General features: G+C 42.7%; 1 protein-coding gene across 3 annotated transcripts; it reads left to right on the top strand.

Moving 5' to 3' along the window:
- Nucleotides 1-1,889: 1,889 nt before the first annotated feature.
- LOC124040073 (protein quaking-B-like) lies at nt 1,890-20,475 on the top strand. 3 transcript variants are annotated; one of them, XM_046356856.1, is made up of 9 exons: nt 1,890-2,276; nt 2,373-2,541; nt 6,980-7,131; nt 9,427-9,543; nt 12,427-12,570; nt 15,488-15,575; nt 16,050-16,346; nt 16,741-16,815; nt 18,697-20,475. In XM_046356856.1, exons 2-9 carry the CDS (start codon nt 2,394-2,396, stop codon nt 18,717-18,719), a joined length of 1,044 nt encoding a protein of 347 aa, XP_046212812.1. In that variant the 5' UTR covers nt 1,890-2,276; nt 2,373-2,393; the 3' UTR covers nt 18,720-20,475. The 3 variants fall into 3 exon arrangements, 2 of the variants coding, with proteins under 2 accessions (XP_046212812.1, XP_046212814.1); XR_006839675.1 differs by having other exon boundaries at nt 1,897-2,541; nt 16,439-16,815; XM_046356858.1 differs by lacking the exon at nt 18,697-20,475 and having other exon boundaries at nt 1,897-2,541; nt 16,439-17,713.
- The last annotated feature ends 680 nt before the right edge of the window (nt 20,476-21,155 follow it).

The following is a 21,155-nucleotide window of genomic DNA, read 5'->3' as shown; positions in this document are numbered from 1 at the left end:
TTGTTTGTAACAGTGTGTTATATGTGAAAATGTGATTGTATTATAAATGAAAAGAGATTCCAATGAAATAAAATACAATTTAAAGAAGCTGCATTTTGCTGCCGCCTGCTGGTGTTTGTAGGTACTGTTCTTGTAGCACATGGGGATGTGAGAAACATACTCATCAGCCTTGAAGTGTTCCCACTTCCACCAGCTTTCTTTTCCTGTGGTGCCGACTAGTAAGACACTTCAGGAGGGTGGGCATGTGTGCTGGCAAGGCAGAGGTCGCTCCACATATGGGCTAAATCTGGAGTAAGTGGTACTCACTAAGCAAGTAGCTTGATGTCTTTTACAGTGGTGCCGTGACACGGATCTACAGTTGTGCTTAGCTTAACGCTGGGGTCGCAATTGAGTACGTTTGAGGGGTGAATGGAGCACATGGGGATGTGTGAAACTTACTCCTCTGCCTAAAGTGTCCACACTTGCGCCAGCGAATAGCCAGCTTTTCGTGTGACTCTTCAGAAGAGCGGTAATGTGTGCTAGTAAGACAGAGGTCCCGAGTTTGCACCAATATGGCCTTGCTAAGCAAGCAGCTTGAAGCCGTTTACTCTGCTCCCCTCTCTCATCCTGCCATTTTACAGCAGTTACATTTGGAAACAGTAGATGGCACTCTCCTCTGGTATTTCCTTGGATTTTTGTCCTTTGTTCATTGATGTCATAGTTTGACCTCTAACCCAAATCTCTGGGTTCAAATGCCTAACGTTCACTTCATCAAAGACACAGATACTACTGTATCTGTATAAAAAAATTCTGAACTCTCTCTCTCTCTCTCTCTCTCTGCTGTGAGTATGTTTCAGTAGCTAGTCAGTGTCTTGTGTCCTAGTGAGAGGTGGTATTGTTTGGGCCATGAGAGGACAATGTCCTACCTCCGCTCTGAATACCCACCATACCATACCAGGCTGGACCAACGCCATCATCCAATAACACACACACACACACACACACACACACACACACACACACACACACACACACACACACACACACACACACACACACACACACACACACACACACACACACACACACACACACACACACACACACACACACACACACACACACACACACACACACACACTCCCCTACCCCGTCAGACGTATAAGACAGTCGTTGTCTTGAAGGTTAACTACACACGTCTGATTGTTAGCAGGAATGACATGCGGTGCCTGGTGGGTTGAGATGGGGGAGGAGAAGGGAAAGAAAGGGGGAAGAGAAATGGTGGGGTGAGATGGGAGCTCAATCTGAGATTACTATTCTTTCTCTGTGTGTGGTGTGTATGTGTGTGAGTTTGTGTCTTTTGATTAATATTCTGTCTGTTGCATATCTGTGTTGGAGTGTACAGAGGAATGACAGTGTGAGACAGCTGTGGCGGATAAAGACTAGAGTCAGAACAGCTAGTCTACAGAGTCAGAACACACACACACACACACGGTCGTGCCAATTACAAGGCATTATTATCCAAAGTGTACATTAATTTAGCATTTTATTAAAAGAAAGTGTGTGTGTGTGTGTGTGTGTGTGTGTGTGTGTGTGTGTGTGTGTGTGTGTGTGTGTGTGTGTGTGTGTGTGTGTGTGTGTGTGTGTGTGTGTGTGTGTGTGTGTGTGTGTGTGTGACAGAGAGATAAAGAAAGAAAAAAGACAGAGACCACCTGCATGCCACACACTTTCAGAGATCCCCAAGTGACAGACAGCAACTGAAGGTAGAACAGGTGTGCATAACTCTGGGTGCAACTGGACAAATAGCATTGTTGACATTGTCATCTAGAACAGTTCATCCTCTAAGTGTGTATGTGTGTGTGTGAGGAGAGAAAGAGAGGGGAGACATCATGCCCTCTCACCTGAATCGAATCTTCGGGGACACACAGCGCGCTCTGGGTCCACCCACTACCCCATTTCGGTCTCTCTCTCCCACTCCCAGTGTGATGTTTGGTCATATGACAGGGTCTGAATACCGACACACACCGGACATGAGCGAGTAGGAGTGCAGGGGAGAAAACAAGTGAACCGATCCTGAGAGAGCGTGAAAAGGCACTAGGGCACTTCTATCTGACTGTGAAACGGTGAAGAAGGGAACTCGCTTAAAGAAACAGCGGACAAGAGTTTCACCAACTAACTTTTGCGAGTATAGGCCTAATCAACTGAGCGGAGTTTTAAAAAACTATTTCCAAGCCTCTCTCGTTATTTCTTTCCCATCTTTCAGCGCATGACCCCGGGACTGTAGAATACTCAGAGCGGTAAGTGACAAACTCATCACAAAATTGGAAGCTGGGGCTCGAGGCAGCATTTTGGACATCACTTTTATTGCAGAGCGTCGCGCCTTGATTTTATAGACTTGAGTTGTGAGAGTGACCATGGTCGGGGAGATGAGTGAGCAGGTCCGGGAAAGACCAAGGCCCAGCCCGGACTACCTGATGCAGTTGATGACGGACCGGAAGGTGATGAGCTCTCTGCCCAACTTCACTGGTATCTTCACACACCTGGAGCGGCTCCTAGAAGAAGGTAAGTGTGTAGGCTCAATAAATATTTTTAGATTTACAAAAGACATGGTAGCTTAGGTATAAAGTTAGTTGGTGGATATCTCAGTTATATTGCATGGTATAGGCTACACTGTAAAAAAAACTATTATTGTTATGTAACTAGTTCTACAGCCTTTTTTGTTTTCTCAACTTTTCGATCCATATGCAAAAAATTATGTCAATTTAAAATGATGTGTTTGCTCAGCTCGTCTCATATGTTCATTCAACTACAAGTTATTATTTGGGCATCAAAACTAAAAAAAGGCTATGCAAGATTTTAAGGTTGGGGGGTTCGCCGACCACCCCAGACAAGCTCACTCTCCCTGCCTGTTTCATTACATATTTACATATTTTATAATTCTATAAAATATGCAACAAATATTCCACTAACAGGTTTCTGTGCCAATGCACCACATGACCAACCACACAACCAAACCAAAGCATACCAACTTTGGGCACTTCAATATCATGGTTTGTGTTAACACCACAATAAATAGACTGTGTCAAGCTCAACAAACGTTAGATAGTTTGTGTGTATGTATTGATATGTAGGCTACGTGTGTCATTTTTAAATGGATGTACATGTAGTTCTGTCCTTGAGCTGTTCTTGTCTATTAATGTTCTGTATTATGTCATGTTTTGTGTGGACATCTGGAAGAATAGCTGCTGCTTTTGCAACAGCTAATGGAAATCCTAATAAAATACCAAAATTACATCCCTCCCTAACTTGTAGGCTTACCCAGTATAGAAGGCTTGGTTTGACAACCTCTGAATATCATTAAACTTTTTGGTGTTTTGGAACAGATCTCTTTCCATTCATCAATTGGCCCGCTGCACAGTTTTGATTGATTTACTTTATTTGTCAGTAAAAAAAGTGTGTGTATATATATATATATATATATATATATATATACAGTGCCTTGCGAAAGTATTCGGCCCCCTTGAACTTTGCGACCTTTTGCCACATTTCAGGCTTCAAACATAAAGATATAAAACGGTATTTTTTTGTGAAGAATCAACAACAAGTGGGACACAATCATGAAGTGGAACGACATTTATTGGATATTTCAAACTTTTTTAACAAATCAAAAACTGAAAAATTGGGCGTGCAAAATTATTCAGCCCCCTTAAGTTAATACTTTGTAGCGCCAACTTTTGCTGCGATTACAGCTGTAAGTCGCTTGGAGTATGTCTCTATCAGTTTTGCACATCGAGAGACTGAAATTTTTTCCCATTCCTCCTTGCAAAACAGCTCGAGCTCAGTGAGGTTGGATGGAGAGCATTTGTGAACAGCAGTTTTCAGTTCTTTCCACAGATTTTCGATTGGATTCAGGTCTGGACTTTGACTTGGCCATTCTAACACCTGGATATGTTTATTTTTGAACCATTCCATTGTAGATTTTGCTTTATGTTTTGGATCATTGTCTTGTTGGAAGACAAATCTCCGTCCCAGTCTCAGGTCTTTTGCAGACTCCATCAGGTTTTCTTCCAGAATGGTCCTGTATTTGGCTCCATCCATCTTCCCATCAATTTTAACCATCTTCCCTGTCCCTGCTGAAGAAAAGCAGGCCCAAACCATGATGCTGCCACCACCATGTTTGACAGTGGGGATGGTGTGTTCAGGGTGATGAGCTGTGTTGCTTTTATGCCAAACATAACGTTTTGCATTGTTGCCAAAAAGTTCAATTTTGGTTTCATCTGACCAGAGCACCTTCTTCCACATGTTTGGTGTGTCTCCCAGGTGGCTTGTGGCTAACTTTAAATGACACTTTTTATGGATATCTTTAAGAAATGTCTTTCTTCTTGCCACTTTTCCATAAAGGCCAGATTTGTGCAATATACGACTGATTGTTGTCCTATGGACAGAGTCTCCCACCTTAGCTGTAGATCTCTGCAGTTCATCCAGAGTGAACATGGGCCTCTTGGCTGCATCTCTGATCAGTCTTCTCCTTGTATGAGCTGAAAGTTTAGAGGGACGGCCAGGTCTTGGTAGATTTGCAGTGGTCTGATACTCCTTCCATTTCAATATTATCGCTTGCACAGTGCTCCTTGGGATGTTTAAAGCTTGGAAAATCTTTTTGTATCCAAATCCGGCTTTAAACTTCTTCACAACAATATCTCGGACCTGCCTGGTGTGTTCCTTGTTCTTCATGATGCTCTCTGCGCTTTTAACGGACCTCTGAGTCTATCACAGTGCAGGTGCATTTATACGGAGACTTGATTACACACAGGTGGATTGTATTTATCATCATTAGTCATTTAGGTCAACATTGGATCATTCAGAGATCCTCACTGAATTTCTGGAGAGAGTTTGCTGCACTGAAAGTAAAGGGGCTGAATAATTTTGCATGCCCAATTTTAGAGTTTTTGATTTGTTAAAAAAGTTTGAAATATCCAATAAATGTCGTTCCACTTCATGATTGTGTCCCACTTGTTGTTGATTCTTCACAAAAAAATACAATTTTATATCTTTATGTTTGAAGCCTGAAATGTGGCAAAAGGTTGCAAAGTTCAAGGGGCCCGAATACTTTCGCAAGGCACTATATATATATATATATATATATTTTTTTTTTTTTAAACGTGACCGGGATTGTACAATAAGGTCCACAATAAAGGGACTTATTTCCATTGCGGTCCCTTTTAAAAAAAGAAACATAAATACACATACGATTGCATAGATACAGTCACATTACAGAGATGGAAATTAAAAAATGCTCAACTTCCAGATGAGTTTGAGAGTGTGTTTAATTAAGTACAATTCTTACAAGCCTGTTTGGCTGGTAGCTTATTCTTGAGATGTTTGTGGCTACTGGTGAACAATGATGTGCAGACAAAGTCAAAGTGACACTGGACTAGCGCACCAGCTAGGCTTCCATCCAATTGCCGACAGATTTTAATGTGAATATTCTACAATCTTCATAAAAACAATATGCCATTTCAGAGTTTCATTTAGGAAAATGTGTCACTGGACAACTTGACAGGGAAGATTTAAGATTTAAACAAACATTTTTTTTTTTTACAGGGTATGGTGAGATACACACACACACATGCTTGCGCACACACACACAATAATACACACACCAGGCAGTGAGTGCTGTGAACAAATGGACAGTTGTTAGGCCGGTGACCTAATGTGCGAGGGGTGTGAAAGTGGCACCCCATCCCGGGCCAGGCACGAGGTTCAGTACACGGCCAATGGGATAATATAATAAATAAAATATATAATAAAATATTTGACTGGGGAGGGTGTGCAGAGACTGTATGTATTTCAACACAAAGCCACACGGACTTAGTCAAGTTGAACACCATGAAGAGCGTGTAAACTGATAATGTGTATTTAAAAAATGTATTTAAACAGAAAATCCCATTGAGACTAAGGCCTCTTTTTCAAGGGAGCCTTGCACACAATCATACAAATTCACAATATTTACAATTTCAACACACACACCTGTTTGTGTGGTCGATTGATTCATTTATTGATTGTAGTATTTCAAGAGGAACACCACCGCAACAACCAAACACACCCCAAACAAGACAAACAACATGGAAACAAGCAATAAGATGTTATGTGGAATTATTGATCAGGGTAACAATGGTCATGGTGTTGTTTTTGACAAAGGGAAAGCGGAGGGGGATTAAAAAATAGAAAAAAAGGTAGTAAGAGAGAAGAGAGGAAGACAAGAGAGGGGGAGTTATTTGAGCTAGGATTTATCTCAACACTTCAACCTGCCATTACACTATCTAGAGCTGTCTGTATTTATAGACTGGACCATGGTCAAACATGCACATACTTTCACACTCATGCACGCACTGTCTATCTTTCTGTCCTACAGCCACATTATTCATATTGTGTCAGGTTTACTACTGTGGCTGTCTCATCCAAGACACATCATCCACGGTGTGTGTGTGTTGTGTGTGTGTGGTGTACGTGTAGTGTCAGGTGTCTGTGTAATAATCAGGTTTACATGTGAGGTCAGGTGTGTTATTAGAGGCTTAAAGCTGTTGTGATTATAGGTTTACATAATTAACTGTACCATTTATTATTACTATGGTCACACTTAGTTATCACTCTGCTTCCATCAGGTCATGGTTATTTCACAGGTTAGTCACTGTGTGTGTGTGTGTGTGTGTGTGTGTGTGTGTGTGTGTGTGTGTGTGTGTGTGTGTGTGTGTGTGTGTGTGTGTGTGTGTGTGTGTGTGTGTGTGTGTGTGTGTGTGTGTGTGTGTGTGTGTGTGTGTGTGTGTGTGTGTGTGTGTGTGTGTGTGAGTGGTTGGCTATTATATGTTGTTAGTAATGCATCATGCAATATTATTGGAAGTCTGAGCCAGACAGCTTTAAACAAACACACACTATCTTTATTTTGTTATTGGGCCTAGTGTTCTAAAGGATCTGTTTCTCTCTCTCTTTCTCCCTCCCTCAGAGATAGGTAGAGTGCGCAAGGACATGTATAACGACTCGATGAATGGAGGTGTGGCCGCCGAGGGGCGGAACTCTGAGGAGCTGCCTAATGGGATTGGTCCAGTGGCTCAGCTGCAGGAGAAGCTCTACGTGCCCGTCAAAGAGTACCCCGACGTGAGTGGACAAACCCTTTTTCACCCTTTGTAGACTTTATTGTAGTGTCTATCCAGAGTGACAGAAAATGAATACCGAAATCAAACCCTTTCCATAACAACAGAATCTTCCAGCCCGTTGGAGGGTAAGGTAGAGCCATTGCCATGTTGATACTCCTGTCTGGTCCTTTCAGATTTGTTAACACAGATGGGGTAGCAATATAGGGGGAAGGGCTGCTTTCTAAGCTCCCAGCCCTTATAAAAGGGGGTTAGAATGTATGGCAGAGGACATCAGATAGAGGTGATGACAGAAGCTTCTCTTCATTCACATGACAAAATGGCAGTGTAACCCTGGATAATGCGCGTGCGCCCGTGCACACACATACAGACAAACACACAGGCACATGCAGAAGCATACACATAAACTCACACAAGACGATGGAACAGATGAGATCAGGGCTAAAAATACAGAATAGCTCCTCTCTCTAGTGTGTGTGTGTGTGTGTGTGTGCGTGTGCGTGCGGGTGTGCGTGCATGTGGGTGTGTTAAAGTTCTTTAGGAATGAAGAGAATGCGTTGACACCCATATAGAAGTGGGGGGTCAGAGAAACAAAAACAGACAAGACACAAGGGTGTGAAAGGTAGAGAGACAGAGGGAAAGACAAATGGAGAGAGAGATGGGAAAGAGGGTGAGAGCTAGAGAGGGGGGCAGCTGTCTTATTCATCTCTCAGCTCCAGTGACAGATAAGGTTAAAGTGTCCAGCCTCACCACCAGCCAACACACACAATGACCTATTCCTGACTCACTCTCTCTCGCACACACACACACACACACACACACACACACACACACACACACACACACACACACACACACACACACACACACACACACACACACACACACACACACACACACACACACACACACACACACACACACACACACACACACACACACACACACACACAATAAGAACAGAAATGAAATATTAACATGAAGATTGCATAATGCAAAAGGATAAGAAATCCCTCTGCCTGTGCCATCCTGGGTTCAAAAGACTGTTATTGCAGCAGCGCTCACTAAATCAGTTGTGGCCAGCTTTCCTCCTGGAGAGTGAATGGACGTGCAGGATTTTTCTCCAGACCTCCTATAAATACATGTCACTGTACCAAATTCTTTCGACAACTACATACTTTGGAGTGAGTCCGTTGTTTGTGATTTCATGGACAATAGACACTCCAAACTGACCAACAACACACACACACACACACACACACACACACACACACACACACACACACACACACACACACACACACACACACACACACACACACACACACACACACACACACACACACACACACACACACACACACACACACACACACACACACACACACACACACACACACACACACACACACACACACACACACACGCACGCATGCTTGCGTACAGGCTTCAGTTGATTTTTTCGGTGCTGGGAGAGTATTCCTTTTAATATTAAATGTCTTATTACTTAGCTAGTATGAACAAGTTACCAACCACGGCCAGGAGTATTACTTAGCTAGTTGACTACAAGTTACCAACCACGGCCAGGAGTATTACTTAGCTAGTAGACTACAAGTTACCAACCACGGCCAGGAGTATTACTTAGCTAGTAGACTACAAGTTACCAACCACGGCCAGGAGAATTACTTAGCTAGTAGACTACAAGTTACCAACCACGGCCAGGAGTATTACTTAGCTAGTAGACTACAAGTTACCAACCACGGCCAGGAGTATTACTTAGCTAGTAGACTACAAGTTACCAACCACGGCCAGGAGTATTACTTAGCTAGTTGACCACAAGTTACCAACCACGGCCAGGAGTATTACTTAGCTAGTTGACCACAAGTTACCAACCACTGCCAGGAGTATTACTTAGCTAGTAGACTACAAGTTACCAACCACGGCCAGGAGTATTACTTAGCTAGTTGACCACAAGTTACCAACCTCTGCCAGGAGTATTACTTAGCTAGTTGACCACAAGTTACCAACCACTGCCAGGAGTATTACTTAGCTAGTAGACTACAAGTTACCAACCACGGCCAGGAGTATTACTTAGCTAGTTGACCACAAGTTACCAACCACTGCCAGGAGTATTACTTAGCTAGTAGACTACAAGTTACCAACCACGGCCAGGAGTATTACTTAGCTAGTTGACCACAAGTTACCAACCACTGCCAGGAGTATTTCATGGCTAGCCGCCAACTCCTGGCCCTACCTATTCTTAAAATGTGTGTGTGTGTGTGTGTGTGTGTGTGTGCAGTTTAACTTTGTAGGTAGGATCCTGGGTCCGAGGGGTCTGACAGCCAAACAGCTGGAGGCAGAGACAGGCTGTAAGATCATGGTACGAGGGAAAGGATCCATGAGAGACAAGAAGAAGGTACGTGCCCACAATCACACGCTCACACCAATGACGTGAGGTCTGTGGCTGGGTAGGCACTGGCTATTATCAAAGCCAGATTTACTCACAAATAAAACACAGCTTCACCACACAGTACAACAGATAGCTTAAACAACCAGATTGACATAGGCTACTAACTGAAATTGACCGACAATTTTCAACAAATGTAAATACCAATGTAGCCAAGATACACAAGCGATAGCCTCCGATGGCGGCATATTTCATATCATCCAGGAAAATGACACGCTGCTCAACTCCGCTCAGCCATACACTGATGTAGCATCCACAGTTACAACTGATAGGTGGCACTTTTAAAGACTAGCTTATGGTCACATTTCATCTGAATAGCTTGGAACGGAAACTCCAGCTTTTCACAATGGATTTACGCGCGCAAACACACAGACACATAATAATATTATTATGTGAAATATTATTACACACACATTTTATCCGAATAGTTTGCATTGCAATGAATTTACTTTTCCAATGGATTTATACACACACACACACACACACACACACACACACACACACACACACACACACACACACACACACACACACACACACACACACACACACACACACACACACACACACACACACACACACACACACACACACACACACACACACACACACACACACATAATAATAATATTATTATGTGGAATATTATTACACACACACATGCACCGAGTATACAAAACACCTGCTCTTTCCATGACAGACTGACCAGGTGAATCCAGGTGAAAGATGTGATGTCACTTGTTAAATCCACTTCAGTCAGTGTAGGAAACAGCTTAAAGAAGGATTTTTAGTCCTTGAGACGATTGAGACTTGGATTGTGCACATGTGTGCCATTTAGAGGGTGAATGGGCAAGACAACTGATTGAAGTGCCTTTGAACGGGATATGGTAGTAGGTGCCAGGCTCACCGGTTTGTGTCAAGAACTGCAATGCTGCTGGGTTTTTCACGCTCAAAAGGTTCCCATGTGTTTCAAGAATGGTCCGCCACCCAAAGGACATCCAGCCAACTTGACACAACTGTGGGAAGCATTGAAGTCAACATGGGCCAGCATCCCTGTGGAACGCTTTCAACACCTTGTAGAGTCAATGCCCCGATAAATTGAGACTGTTCTGCGATCAAAATGGGGGTGCAACTCAATATTAGGAAGGTGTTCGGTAAACTCAGTGTATAATAAATAAGGTCCTAATGAAATGTCCATATCTGAAATTAAATGACTGAAAAATGCAGTTCCAAACGTCAAAAAAGTGTCCCATCAAAACGAAATTCTAAGCTTGATAAATCAAATTGATGTTGTCTATTCTCATGTCCATTCAACAGTAGCCTAACCCGCAAATTGCAAAGGAACAATGCATATTTTAAATGAAGTCCATTCGTCTGTCCTTCAGGATGAGCTTCTTGGTGGTCTAACACTTGTCTCTGAGCATCCACAACTTTCATTGAGGCCCTGATATGTGCACAGCAGAACCCCAATGGCCATTATTTTATTCTGCAGATCACAAAAGAATGCATCAGTTTAGCTGAAAATCTCCACTTAGACCATCAGCAGAAAGCCGGTTGAAGCCTTTTGACAAGCAGGTATCATATCCAGAGGCCATCAGCAGCGTGTCGTTGTCCTGATCTGATGATTTTCCGTCTCTTCCTTTGATGAAAGTCAAATAGCACAGGTGCTGGTCTCCCTCTCTGAATTGTACAAAGTTTTCCTTGGAAATCCGACAATTGTTTGAGGTGCAGTATAGTGTCCATTTGGCATGTTGTTTTTGCTGGCTGGCTGTCTTTGTTCAGTTCAATGGATGCGAGCACAACGAATGTAGACACCCAAATGTGCAGGGCTTACCCCGGGCATACCCACACAACAAGGGTAATCAACAGCGGACTAGAGTCAGTAACGCGTTTGAATGGTTGGAAATGAAGGCATGCATACCCTACCCTGGTGCCTTTCCTGAGGTTTTGATACAGTTTTATCAAATTTTTAGATTCTCAGAATAAAAACCACCAGAATCATTGAGAAAAAGCATTAGATAACAAAAACAAATGAATGACAATTTTCTTTTATATGATTTATTTGGCTTTCCATAACTGCTTTTTTTTAAATGACATAATCATAGACCTACCCTGCCTACTGCACATCATTGGCTCACACACCACACATTTTAACAGACATTCTTATCCAAAGCGACTTACAGGAGCAATTAGGGTTAAGTGCATTGCTCAATTGCACATTGACCGATTTTGCACCAAGTCGGCTCAGGGATTTGAACCAGCAACCTATCCGTTACTAGTCCAACACTCTTAACCGCTGGGTTGCCTGCCAGGCATGCACATGCATGCACGCATGCACCTATGCACACACACACACACATAGTATGGTGTATTTATTTTGGCACTAGATTCTAAGTGGAGTGGAGTAGAGTTGAAAAGAGCTGGGTCCGTCTGTTTCTCTGTCTGTTTCTCCACTGGTTTTGGTTCTTTGGTTCTGGCCAGGGCGTCAGACTTCCAGTGGAGTAGCTAACGGCAGGCGGAGCATATCATCAAACATTCCATCTACCTCTCATGAGAATACACCCATCCCACACCTCAGACAGACAGACAGACAGACAGAAAGAAAGAAAGAAAGAAAGAGAGAAAGAAAGAAAGAAAGAAAGAAAGAAAAAGAAAGAAAGAAAGAAAGAGGGGGGGAATGAGTCAAAAGAGGTATAAAGAGTGGGTAGACATTCTGACCTTCTCCACGAGTGGGGATTATTCACTTGCAGTAAAATGGCTGCCGTGTTGTTACAGAACTGAAGTCAATGTGGACGGTCTTCAGGGAATATTATTGTTTTGAATGTGTATCAGGAGGAGCTGAACAGAGGGAAGCCTAACTGGGAACACCTGAGTGAGGAACTCCATGTACTCATCACAGTGGAAGACACACACAACAGAGCTCAGATCAAACTACAAAGAGCCACCGTAGAGGTCAAGAAACTACTCGTACCAGCCGTGAGTACCGTGAGATTCATGCTATAATTATGTGTGTGAGTGTGTGTTTGTGTGTGTGTGTATGTATATACAGTTGAAGTCGGAAGTTTACATACACTTAGGTTGGAGTCATTTTTCAACCACTCCACAATTTTCTTGTTAACAAACTGTAGTTTTGGCAAGTCGGTTAGGACATCTACTTTGTGCAGAACACAAGTCATTTTTCCAACAATTGTTTACAGGCAGATTATTTTGCTTAGAATTCACTGTATCACATACACTAAATTGACTGTGCCTTTAAACAGCTTGGAAAATTCCATAATATTATGTCATTGCTTTAGAAGCTTCTGATAGGCTAATTTACATAATTTGAGTCAATTGGAGGTGTACCTGTGGGTGTATTTCAAAGCCTACCTTCAAACTCAGTGGCTTTGCTCGACATCATGGGAAAATCTAAATAAATCAGCCAAGACCTCAGAAAACAAATTGTAGACCTCCACAAGTCTGGTTCATCCTTAGGACCACGCAGCCGTCATACCACTCAGGAAGGAGACTCAGGCAGAACATACTTTGATGCGAAAAGTGAAAATCAATCCAAGAACAATAGCAAAGGACCCTGTGACGATGCTGGAGGAAACAGGTACAAAAGTATCTACAAAAGTATCTACATCCACAGTAAAATGAGTCCTATATAGACATAACCTGAAAGGCTGCTCAGCAAGGAAGAAGCCACTCCACATGGGAACAAAGATGTACTTTTTGGAGAAATGTCTTCTGGTCTGATGAAACAAAAAAAAGAACTGTTTGGCCATGATGACCATTGTTATGTTTGGAGGAAAAAGGTGAAGAACACCATCCCGACCATGAGGCACGGGGGTGGCAGCATCATGTTGTGGGGGTGCTTTGCTGCAGGAGGAGCTGGTGCACTTCACAAAATAAATGGCATCATGAAGCAGGAAAATAATGTGGATATATTGGAGCAACATCTCAGTCAGGAAGTCAGGAAGTTAAAGCTTGGTGGCAAATGGGTCTTCCAAATGGACAACGACCCCAAACAAAGTCAAGGTATTGGAGTGGCCATCACAAAGCCCTAACCTCAATCCTATAGAATATTTGTGGGCAGAACTTAAAAAGCGTGTGCGAGCAACGAGGCCTACAAACCTGACTCAGTTACGCCAGCTCTGTCAGGAGGAATGAGCCAAAATTCCCCCAACATATTGTGGGAAGCTTGCGGAAGGCTATCCGAAACGTTTGACCCAAGTTAAACCATTTTAAAGGCAACGCTACCAAATACTAATTGAGTGTATGTAAACTTATGACCCACTGGGAATATGTTGAAAGAAATAAAAGTTGAAATATATCATTCCCTCTACTATTATTCTGACATTTCACATTCTTAAAATAAAGTGGTGATCCTAACTGACCTAAGACAGGGAATTTTTACTAGGATTAAATGTCAGGAATTGTGAAACGGAGTTTAAATGTATTTGGCTAAGGTGTATGTAAACTTCCGTCTTCCACTGTATATTGTACACAGTATGTCCCACTGGGCAAAAACTGGTTGAATCAACGTTGTGTCCACTTCATTTCAACCCCATAAATCTATGAGGTGACGTGGAATCAGCGTGGAAAATGAATTGTATTTGTAATAAGTCATCAACATAAGGTCATTCCGTATTTTTTTTCACCCCACTTTAACCTAAATCCCATGACATGGTGAAATGTTTTGTTAATTTCACGTTTAATTCCCAATAGTTGACAACTCAACCAAATGTAAATTAAAACTAGACGTTGAACTGATGTCTGTGCCCAGTGGGATGTGTGTGTGTGTGTGCGTGTCTGTGTTTGTGTGTGTGTAATTCGCCAGGCAGCATCTATAAAGGCGTCTCCATGGTAATGCGTGTTGTGAAAGGAGGAGGGGATGAATGGAGAGACTGTTCACTCTTTCTCTTCACTCTATCACTCCTTTCACTCCTCTCTCACACTCAATTCATTCCCTCCTCCTCGTTCTCTTTCTCTTTTCTCACAGCACCTCTTTCCATGCGTCCCTCAACAATTCTCACATTCTCTTAGCCACCTACCCAATGCCCCCACACCACAGACAGAATATTGCTAAGAATGTTGCTCTCACTCCCGAATTCAACATTGAATAAAGTAGTTGTGAACTTTCACCCAAACTCTCAAATCGCACTGCATTGACTTTCAACAGGGAAATTCAAACTGGGGTCGGCAAAAATATCTAAATTTTTTGGGAGTTACCTTTCTAGCTAATAGGCTATGTTAAAGTTAACTGTGGGTAGGGCAAAAATCATTTACAACTATCTACCAAATATATTCATTTTAAAATGTTGATTACTTCCCCTGGCAATTCGCATTCACCTGATTATAAGACAAGACATCTAGAATATATATATTTTTTGACAATGTATACTAGTAACAGTACATAGAGTTCAAATCAAATCAAATCAAATCAAATCAAATTTTATTTGTCACATACACATGGTTAGCAGATGTTAATGCGAGTGTAGCGAAATGCTTGTGCTTCTAGTTCCGACAATGCAGTGAAAAACAAAAAACTGCATAGTTTCCTAGGAACGCGAAGCGAGGCGGCCATCTCAGTCGGCGCCGGAAGTCCTACCGCAATGAGTTAACCCAGAAGACCTGAGAGTGGGGGTGTGGATTAATGATACCTGTTAGTTTAACCTTGCTGGTCTAGCTGTACAGCTTCAGGCCTACACCACTCACAATCTGTTCACCAGAGTGTAACGTAATCCAACCTTCAGCCAACTAGACGGATATTAAGTGTGTGTGTGTGTGTGTGTGTGTGTGTGTGTGTGTGTGTGTGTGTGTGTGTGTGTGTGTGTGTGTGTGTGTGTGTGTGTGTGTGTGTGTGTGTGTGTGTGTGTGTGTGTGTGTGTGTGTGTGTGTGTGTGTGTAGGCTGAAGGAGAGGACAGTCTAAAGAAGATGCAGTTGATGGAGCTGGCCATTCTCAATGGAACCTACAGAGACGCCAACATCAAGCAACGTAAGGATGACACCGTTACACTCTTAGAAAAAAGGGTTTCAAAAGGGTTCTTCGGCTGTCCCCATAGGAGAACCCTTTTTGGTTCCAGGTAGAACCCCCTGTGGAAAGGGTTCTACATGGAACCCAAAAGGGTTCTATATGGAACCAAAAATGGTTCTACATGGAACCCAAAAGGGTTCTTTATAGAACCCAAAATGGTTCTACATGGAACCCAAAATGGTTCTACCTGGAACCAAAAGGGGTTTTACCTGGAACCAAAAATGGTTCTCTTATGGTGACAGCCAAAGAATCCTTTTAGGTTCTAGATAGCATTTTCTCCCCTAATAGTGTAGAAAGTGCCTGTCCTGAAACTGTTGGTGGGTCTTTTTGATGTTCTTGTTTCCAACTAGTAATGATTTCTATTTGTTTCTCTCTCTATCTCTGCGTGTGCGTGTTTACATGTGTATGTGTGCGTGTGTGTGTGGGTGCGAGCAGCCACTATGGCTTTCTCCCTAGCCTCCTCTCAGCAGCCTCGGCTCATCTCCAGTCCCTCCCCTGTTATGCAGCAGGCTATGAGAAACCCCGCCCCTGTTCAGCAGCCCAATCTCATGCCTCACCTGATTCGTCAGATCCAGAGTCAGCAGGCCCTCATGCAAGGAGCCAATCAGCATGCAGGACTGATGCAGCAATCACCTGAATCAGGAGGGTTCTTCTACGCTCCCTACGAATATTCCCCCTACACCCTAACCCCATCTATACTAGAATACCCCATGGACACTAGTGGAGTATTAGGTAAACACACACACACACAGATCAAGTTCATTTGGGAATGAGGGTTGTGTTGTTGTGTTGTAACCCGGTTGTATTTCTCTCTCTGTTTCCAGGTATGGCTTTCCAAACCAAAGGCTGAGAGATAAACTCCCTCCTACATATGGACCTCAGACACACACACACACACACACACACACACACACACACACACACACACACACACACACACACACACACACACACACACACACACACACACACACACACACACACACACACACACACACACACACACACACACACACACCTATCTGGGATGGGCCTTTTGACTGTCTTCTTAATGTAACTGTTTGATGATGTCACTGTTAACCCCCTGTGTTTTGGTGTTTTGGTAATGTGGTTGCGTGGTGAGCAGGAGCGATGACGGCTAAGGTGCAACGCCACAATATGAGGGTCCATCCTTACCAAAGAGTAGTGAACACCGACAGAGGTCAGTTAGATCACTAGACAGTGTGAGTGGGGATACGCATTTGTGAGTGATTTTGTGTGCGTGCGTGTGCGCCAGTGTGTGTGTGTTCATGTGTGTGTCTGTTAGTTGACCTGTGTGCCGCCTGCTAAGAGGGGTATGAGACCAGAATGTGAGGGGAAGGTCAAACAGTGAGCTGTGTGTTAAAGTCAAACAACAGTCTGTCACAGAGCAGAGAGAGGGTAGTGTTAGGAATGGACGAGTCCGTTCCAGGGGTGAATATTCCAGGGCGCTCATAGCCCCTCTGTCAGATAGAGGAAGGCATGTGAGGTTGTCCCCTGCTTTTAGATTGGACCGTGCCTCCATGTGACTGTGACCTTGTGACTCTCTTGATTTAGAGTTCTCTTGAAATAATATTTATCTCTCGCCCCCCCCTTTGCCGGTTGTTTCACAACTGTTCAACTTAAGAGACAAGTAGGGTCATCTCTTTTATACCGTCTTAAATTACACCATTCCTTTGATTTGATTTTGTAAAAGTCCACACTACTTTTTTGATCTACTCTTTTATTTATTGATATGGTTTTTTAATGATTGTTTTGTATATTATGGATCAGAGACACACAGTACTTGAAGCTGAAGCAGCCTTCTTATAACCCGTATCCATACGACCTTATACAGTACATGACCCTATACTACTGAAATCTGCATTCGGAGATATGGAGTGTAAAGTAAGGATTACTGGACCTTTTGTGGGTTAGGGATGGGTTGACATTAGATATCATTTTGAAAAGACATTCCATTGTCATATCATTATGTTTGCCCTATTCTTTGGAGATTATTGTAGTTGTTGCTTATGTGCTTGGAAAATAGAATTTGCTTGTGTGATTGTAAAAACAATTCTGAATATAATTTTAAGCTATGAGCAGGACGTGTTGTTGCATTCTTGGGGATGTGTTCTTTAGAGTTTACACTACAGGCGCGAAGCTCTCGCTTGTATTTATTTTGCAAACGTACAGAACCAATGTTTGATATAAAAAAAAACAGACAAAAGAAGAAAAAAAATTCTAAAAGTTATTACTATTGGAAAATATCTGTAAAAAAAGAAATATATGTTCTTAATTAATTCCTTCTAAAACCACATCTCTTAACATCTCATGGCTCTCGGTAACTGCAGGCCTCTCTGCTTCTCTAGCGGATTACATCTCTAATGCTTAACAGCAGTCTGGAAACCATACCAGATCATTTTTAATCAATTAATTGGTTCTCATTGCATTTGGTCTTCTCTGTCAAGACACCATAACATACACCCTGACTGCTGCTAACCATTAAACTGTGTTTAAACCACCCCTCAGGACCCACCAGCCGTTTCACATACCTGATCTATTCTGTCGAGGTATTGATTATTAGTTGACTAGATGATGTGAAACTACTGGTGGCCCCCAAAGACTGGGTTGAGAAACACTGCGTTAGTCAGAACAGCTTTAGATGTCAGTGACATTCTCACACCCTGCCACGAAACCATAACTTGTCTCCATGGTTTCTCTGTCTGTAGTGCAGCTAGCCTCACTGTAGCAGTGCTCATACGTTCTACAAAGGGCACCTTTATAATGCCTTCATTAACAATACATAAGCATTCATAACTGCCTATGTCAGCAGTCGCTGGTTGGCATCTGTGTCACTTACTGCATATGCCAGACCTTACGTCAACTTGCAGCCTCGATTTATAAATGCCTATGTAGTGTTTATGAAGGTGTTATGTATGTTCACACTGTGTGTGTGTGTGACTGCAGTAAATCTGACACCACTAGCTGACACTAATCTCTTTCTATCTTTTTCTATGTGTCTTTTTGTTTCCTTAATTTCTTTGTGTCTGTCCGTCTGTCTCCTAACCCCCCCCCTCCCCAGCTGCCACAGCGACTAACCCTTGACCTCTGTACCCACTGATGACCCGCCCATCTCCGCCTGTGGCTTGCTCGTTGCCATGCTCTGGACAACAGCCACGCCCCCCCCAACCCCCCCAGGAGTCACCTCTGCCAAACCAACCAGAGACCAGCGCCATGGTAGTGACCCTTCAGGACCCAATCAGGACCCAGTCACCAGCCATGCCCACCCAAACACCACACTTTCAAGCCATGTGCTCCTTCTATAGGAACCACTACATCAAAACCACCCAATCACAACCCCCCCAACCAAAGCCCAGCCATGCTCTCTGCACGGGTCAGATAACCAATCTCTATACCTTGCCCTGCATTGAGTCGATTGGAAGCTATAGTATTATAATAATAAAATAATAATAACAGTTATATGTATGATCATAACATATTCATGCCCGATAAGCTAGTCTGACTGTCCCTGTTCTCAAACCCTCAGCGGGGTTCTTGAGAAACCGGAAGCATCTCGTTTTTCGGGTTGGGGGGAGGAGCAAAGAGGCAAAGCCTACAAAAATGGATGCTTACGGTTCCTGCCGACCCACTAAGTGTTTGTTTTTTCACGCCTGCAACATGAGGTTACTGTCACACAAAATGTTACTCCGATCTGGTTTAATATGTCACACCAGTTTCACACGATGTCCTCTCTAAGACTAGGCTTTTCCACCGTGCCTGCCTTTCTACAGTGACCTGAGTCTATCTAACGGGTACCGATCACACTTCTCCAGGTGCTACAGAGTGAAGAGTCTCAACCATAGCGTTTGCTTTACCAATACAGTATTATGTACATCTGGAGAACAACGTGCCTTTATTTATTCCAATAGAGAGAGATGTCACAGACCAGAGCAGCCTTTTTTATGATGGGTTTATATTCTCCATGAAACATGTCTCAACAAAAGTGAAAGAGATGTGGTGTATTATAAAGGAACCAACTCAATGTTGTGGTTTCCCATAAGCCCTACATATGTCTTTTGGATTTAGAATGAAGTGCCAAAACGGGTCACTATCTTCCGTTAGTATAGTAGGACCTCCTCAGAACAGTGTTAGTTTTGTGTGTTTTCTTTTCTTTTGGGGGGGAAATGACGTGTATACTTGTGTGTCTGCCTGGAGAACACACCCTATTGTATAGTGTTGTGTTATTAGATATGTGCGTTACATACCTGAGCTCCTAACTCTCCTCTTGGCCAAGCAGTTGTTTTTACTCCACACAAACCATCTCATTCAAGACAAAACATCTGTTTATAATGTATTTTTATATGACATTTTTTGTATGTGAGAAATAACATTAAATTATGTTTTCTGGAAAGAACAGTATGCCTTACTATGGAGATTTATCTGATTCAGTTTAAGAGCAAACTGCCTCCAACCAATGTGCCATTCACCAAGTGTCCGGAGAGTTTTTCAAGTTCTGATATACTGGAAACCTTGAGGTATTCTGGAAAATTGTTGTCTATCAAGTTAATCTCAGTGTTGCTTACCTTCTGGGCCTTCTCTATGTCGAGAGTCGTTATTAACTGTAGTACTGTATATTAATCTACTCTTTGTATTAACTGACCAGTCCTGTACCGTTAACCTCTCTACTCATATCTGCCTCTGCCTTGGTTTCTTTAAAACATAAACTGTGTGAATCTGAGAATTAAAAAAGTGTGTTGTTGATGTTTAACTTTTTAAAAACTGGTAAAAAAAACCAACAACAATAACTCTTTGTACTGAAAAACAAAAACATGATTAAACTGGTAGTTGTAAAAAAAACTAACAAACTTTGTCGCTGTTTCTCTGAAGCTTCTAAAGTTTCCAGTGAGCTTCCTTTCTGCATACTAATCTTAAACACTGCAGATACCTTTTGGAATGCACTGAAATTCTTTAGAAATACAATACACTAGACATACACTTGGTCCCCCTCCGCTCTGTCTCTCTCCAACTCCAACAGTCTGAAGCAAATCAATTGTGCATCCTACCCGTACACACTCACTCATACCTATCCACACACAAAAACATGCACACACATCTGCTGAGCGAATTATACTGGAGCACTGTGGCTCTCCCGAACCTACATTATCTCTCTCATTCAACGGTTAACTACAGGAATGTGTCATGTTTTAACTTCTGTACACTCTCTCTGTCTTACTCTCTCTTGCTATATACAATATATATATATATATATATGACTGCATATATGACAGAGCTACACCCAAGCACAAATACCATATATAGACTTAAAAAATACTGCTTTGACTGAGGGCTGTCAGTGAGTTGTTCACTATCTGCCCTCTCCTCACCCTTCCTGCTCCCCCTCAGGGGGTAGAGAGCTAATTGAGCCCCAGGCTTGGCTCTGGACCTGGAGCCTTTGCTCTGGATACTGACCCTGCAGCTGTAGGAAGAGAAATAGAGTGATCTGGCAACTCACTGAACTAGTGGGAGCCTGATCTGGCAACT

This window comes from Oncorhynchus gorbuscha, linkage group LG07, assembly GCF_021184085.1.
Source record: "Oncorhynchus gorbuscha isolate QuinsamMale2020 ecotype Even-year linkage group LG07, OgorEven_v1.0, whole genome shotgun sequence".
In the NCBI taxonomy this organism is placed as follows: Eukaryota; Metazoa; Chordata; class Actinopteri; order Salmoniformes; family Salmonidae; genus Oncorhynchus; species Oncorhynchus gorbuscha.
This window is presented reverse-complemented; position numbering and strand designations above follow the sequence as displayed.

Coding starts and splice junctions, on each gene's coding strand:
- LOC124040073 (XM_046356856.1), top strand. CDS start 2,394: ATGGTCGGGGAGATGAGTGAGCAGGTCCGGGAAAGACCAAGGCCCAGC. Junction 9,544..12,426: donor CCATGAGAGACAAGAAGAAG/GTACGTGCCCAC, acceptor AATGTGTATCAG/GAGGAGCTGAACAGAGGGAA. Junction 15,576..16,049: donor AGACGCCAACATCAAGCAAC/GTAAGGATGACA, acceptor GGGTGCGAGCAG/CCACTATGGCTTTCTCCCTA.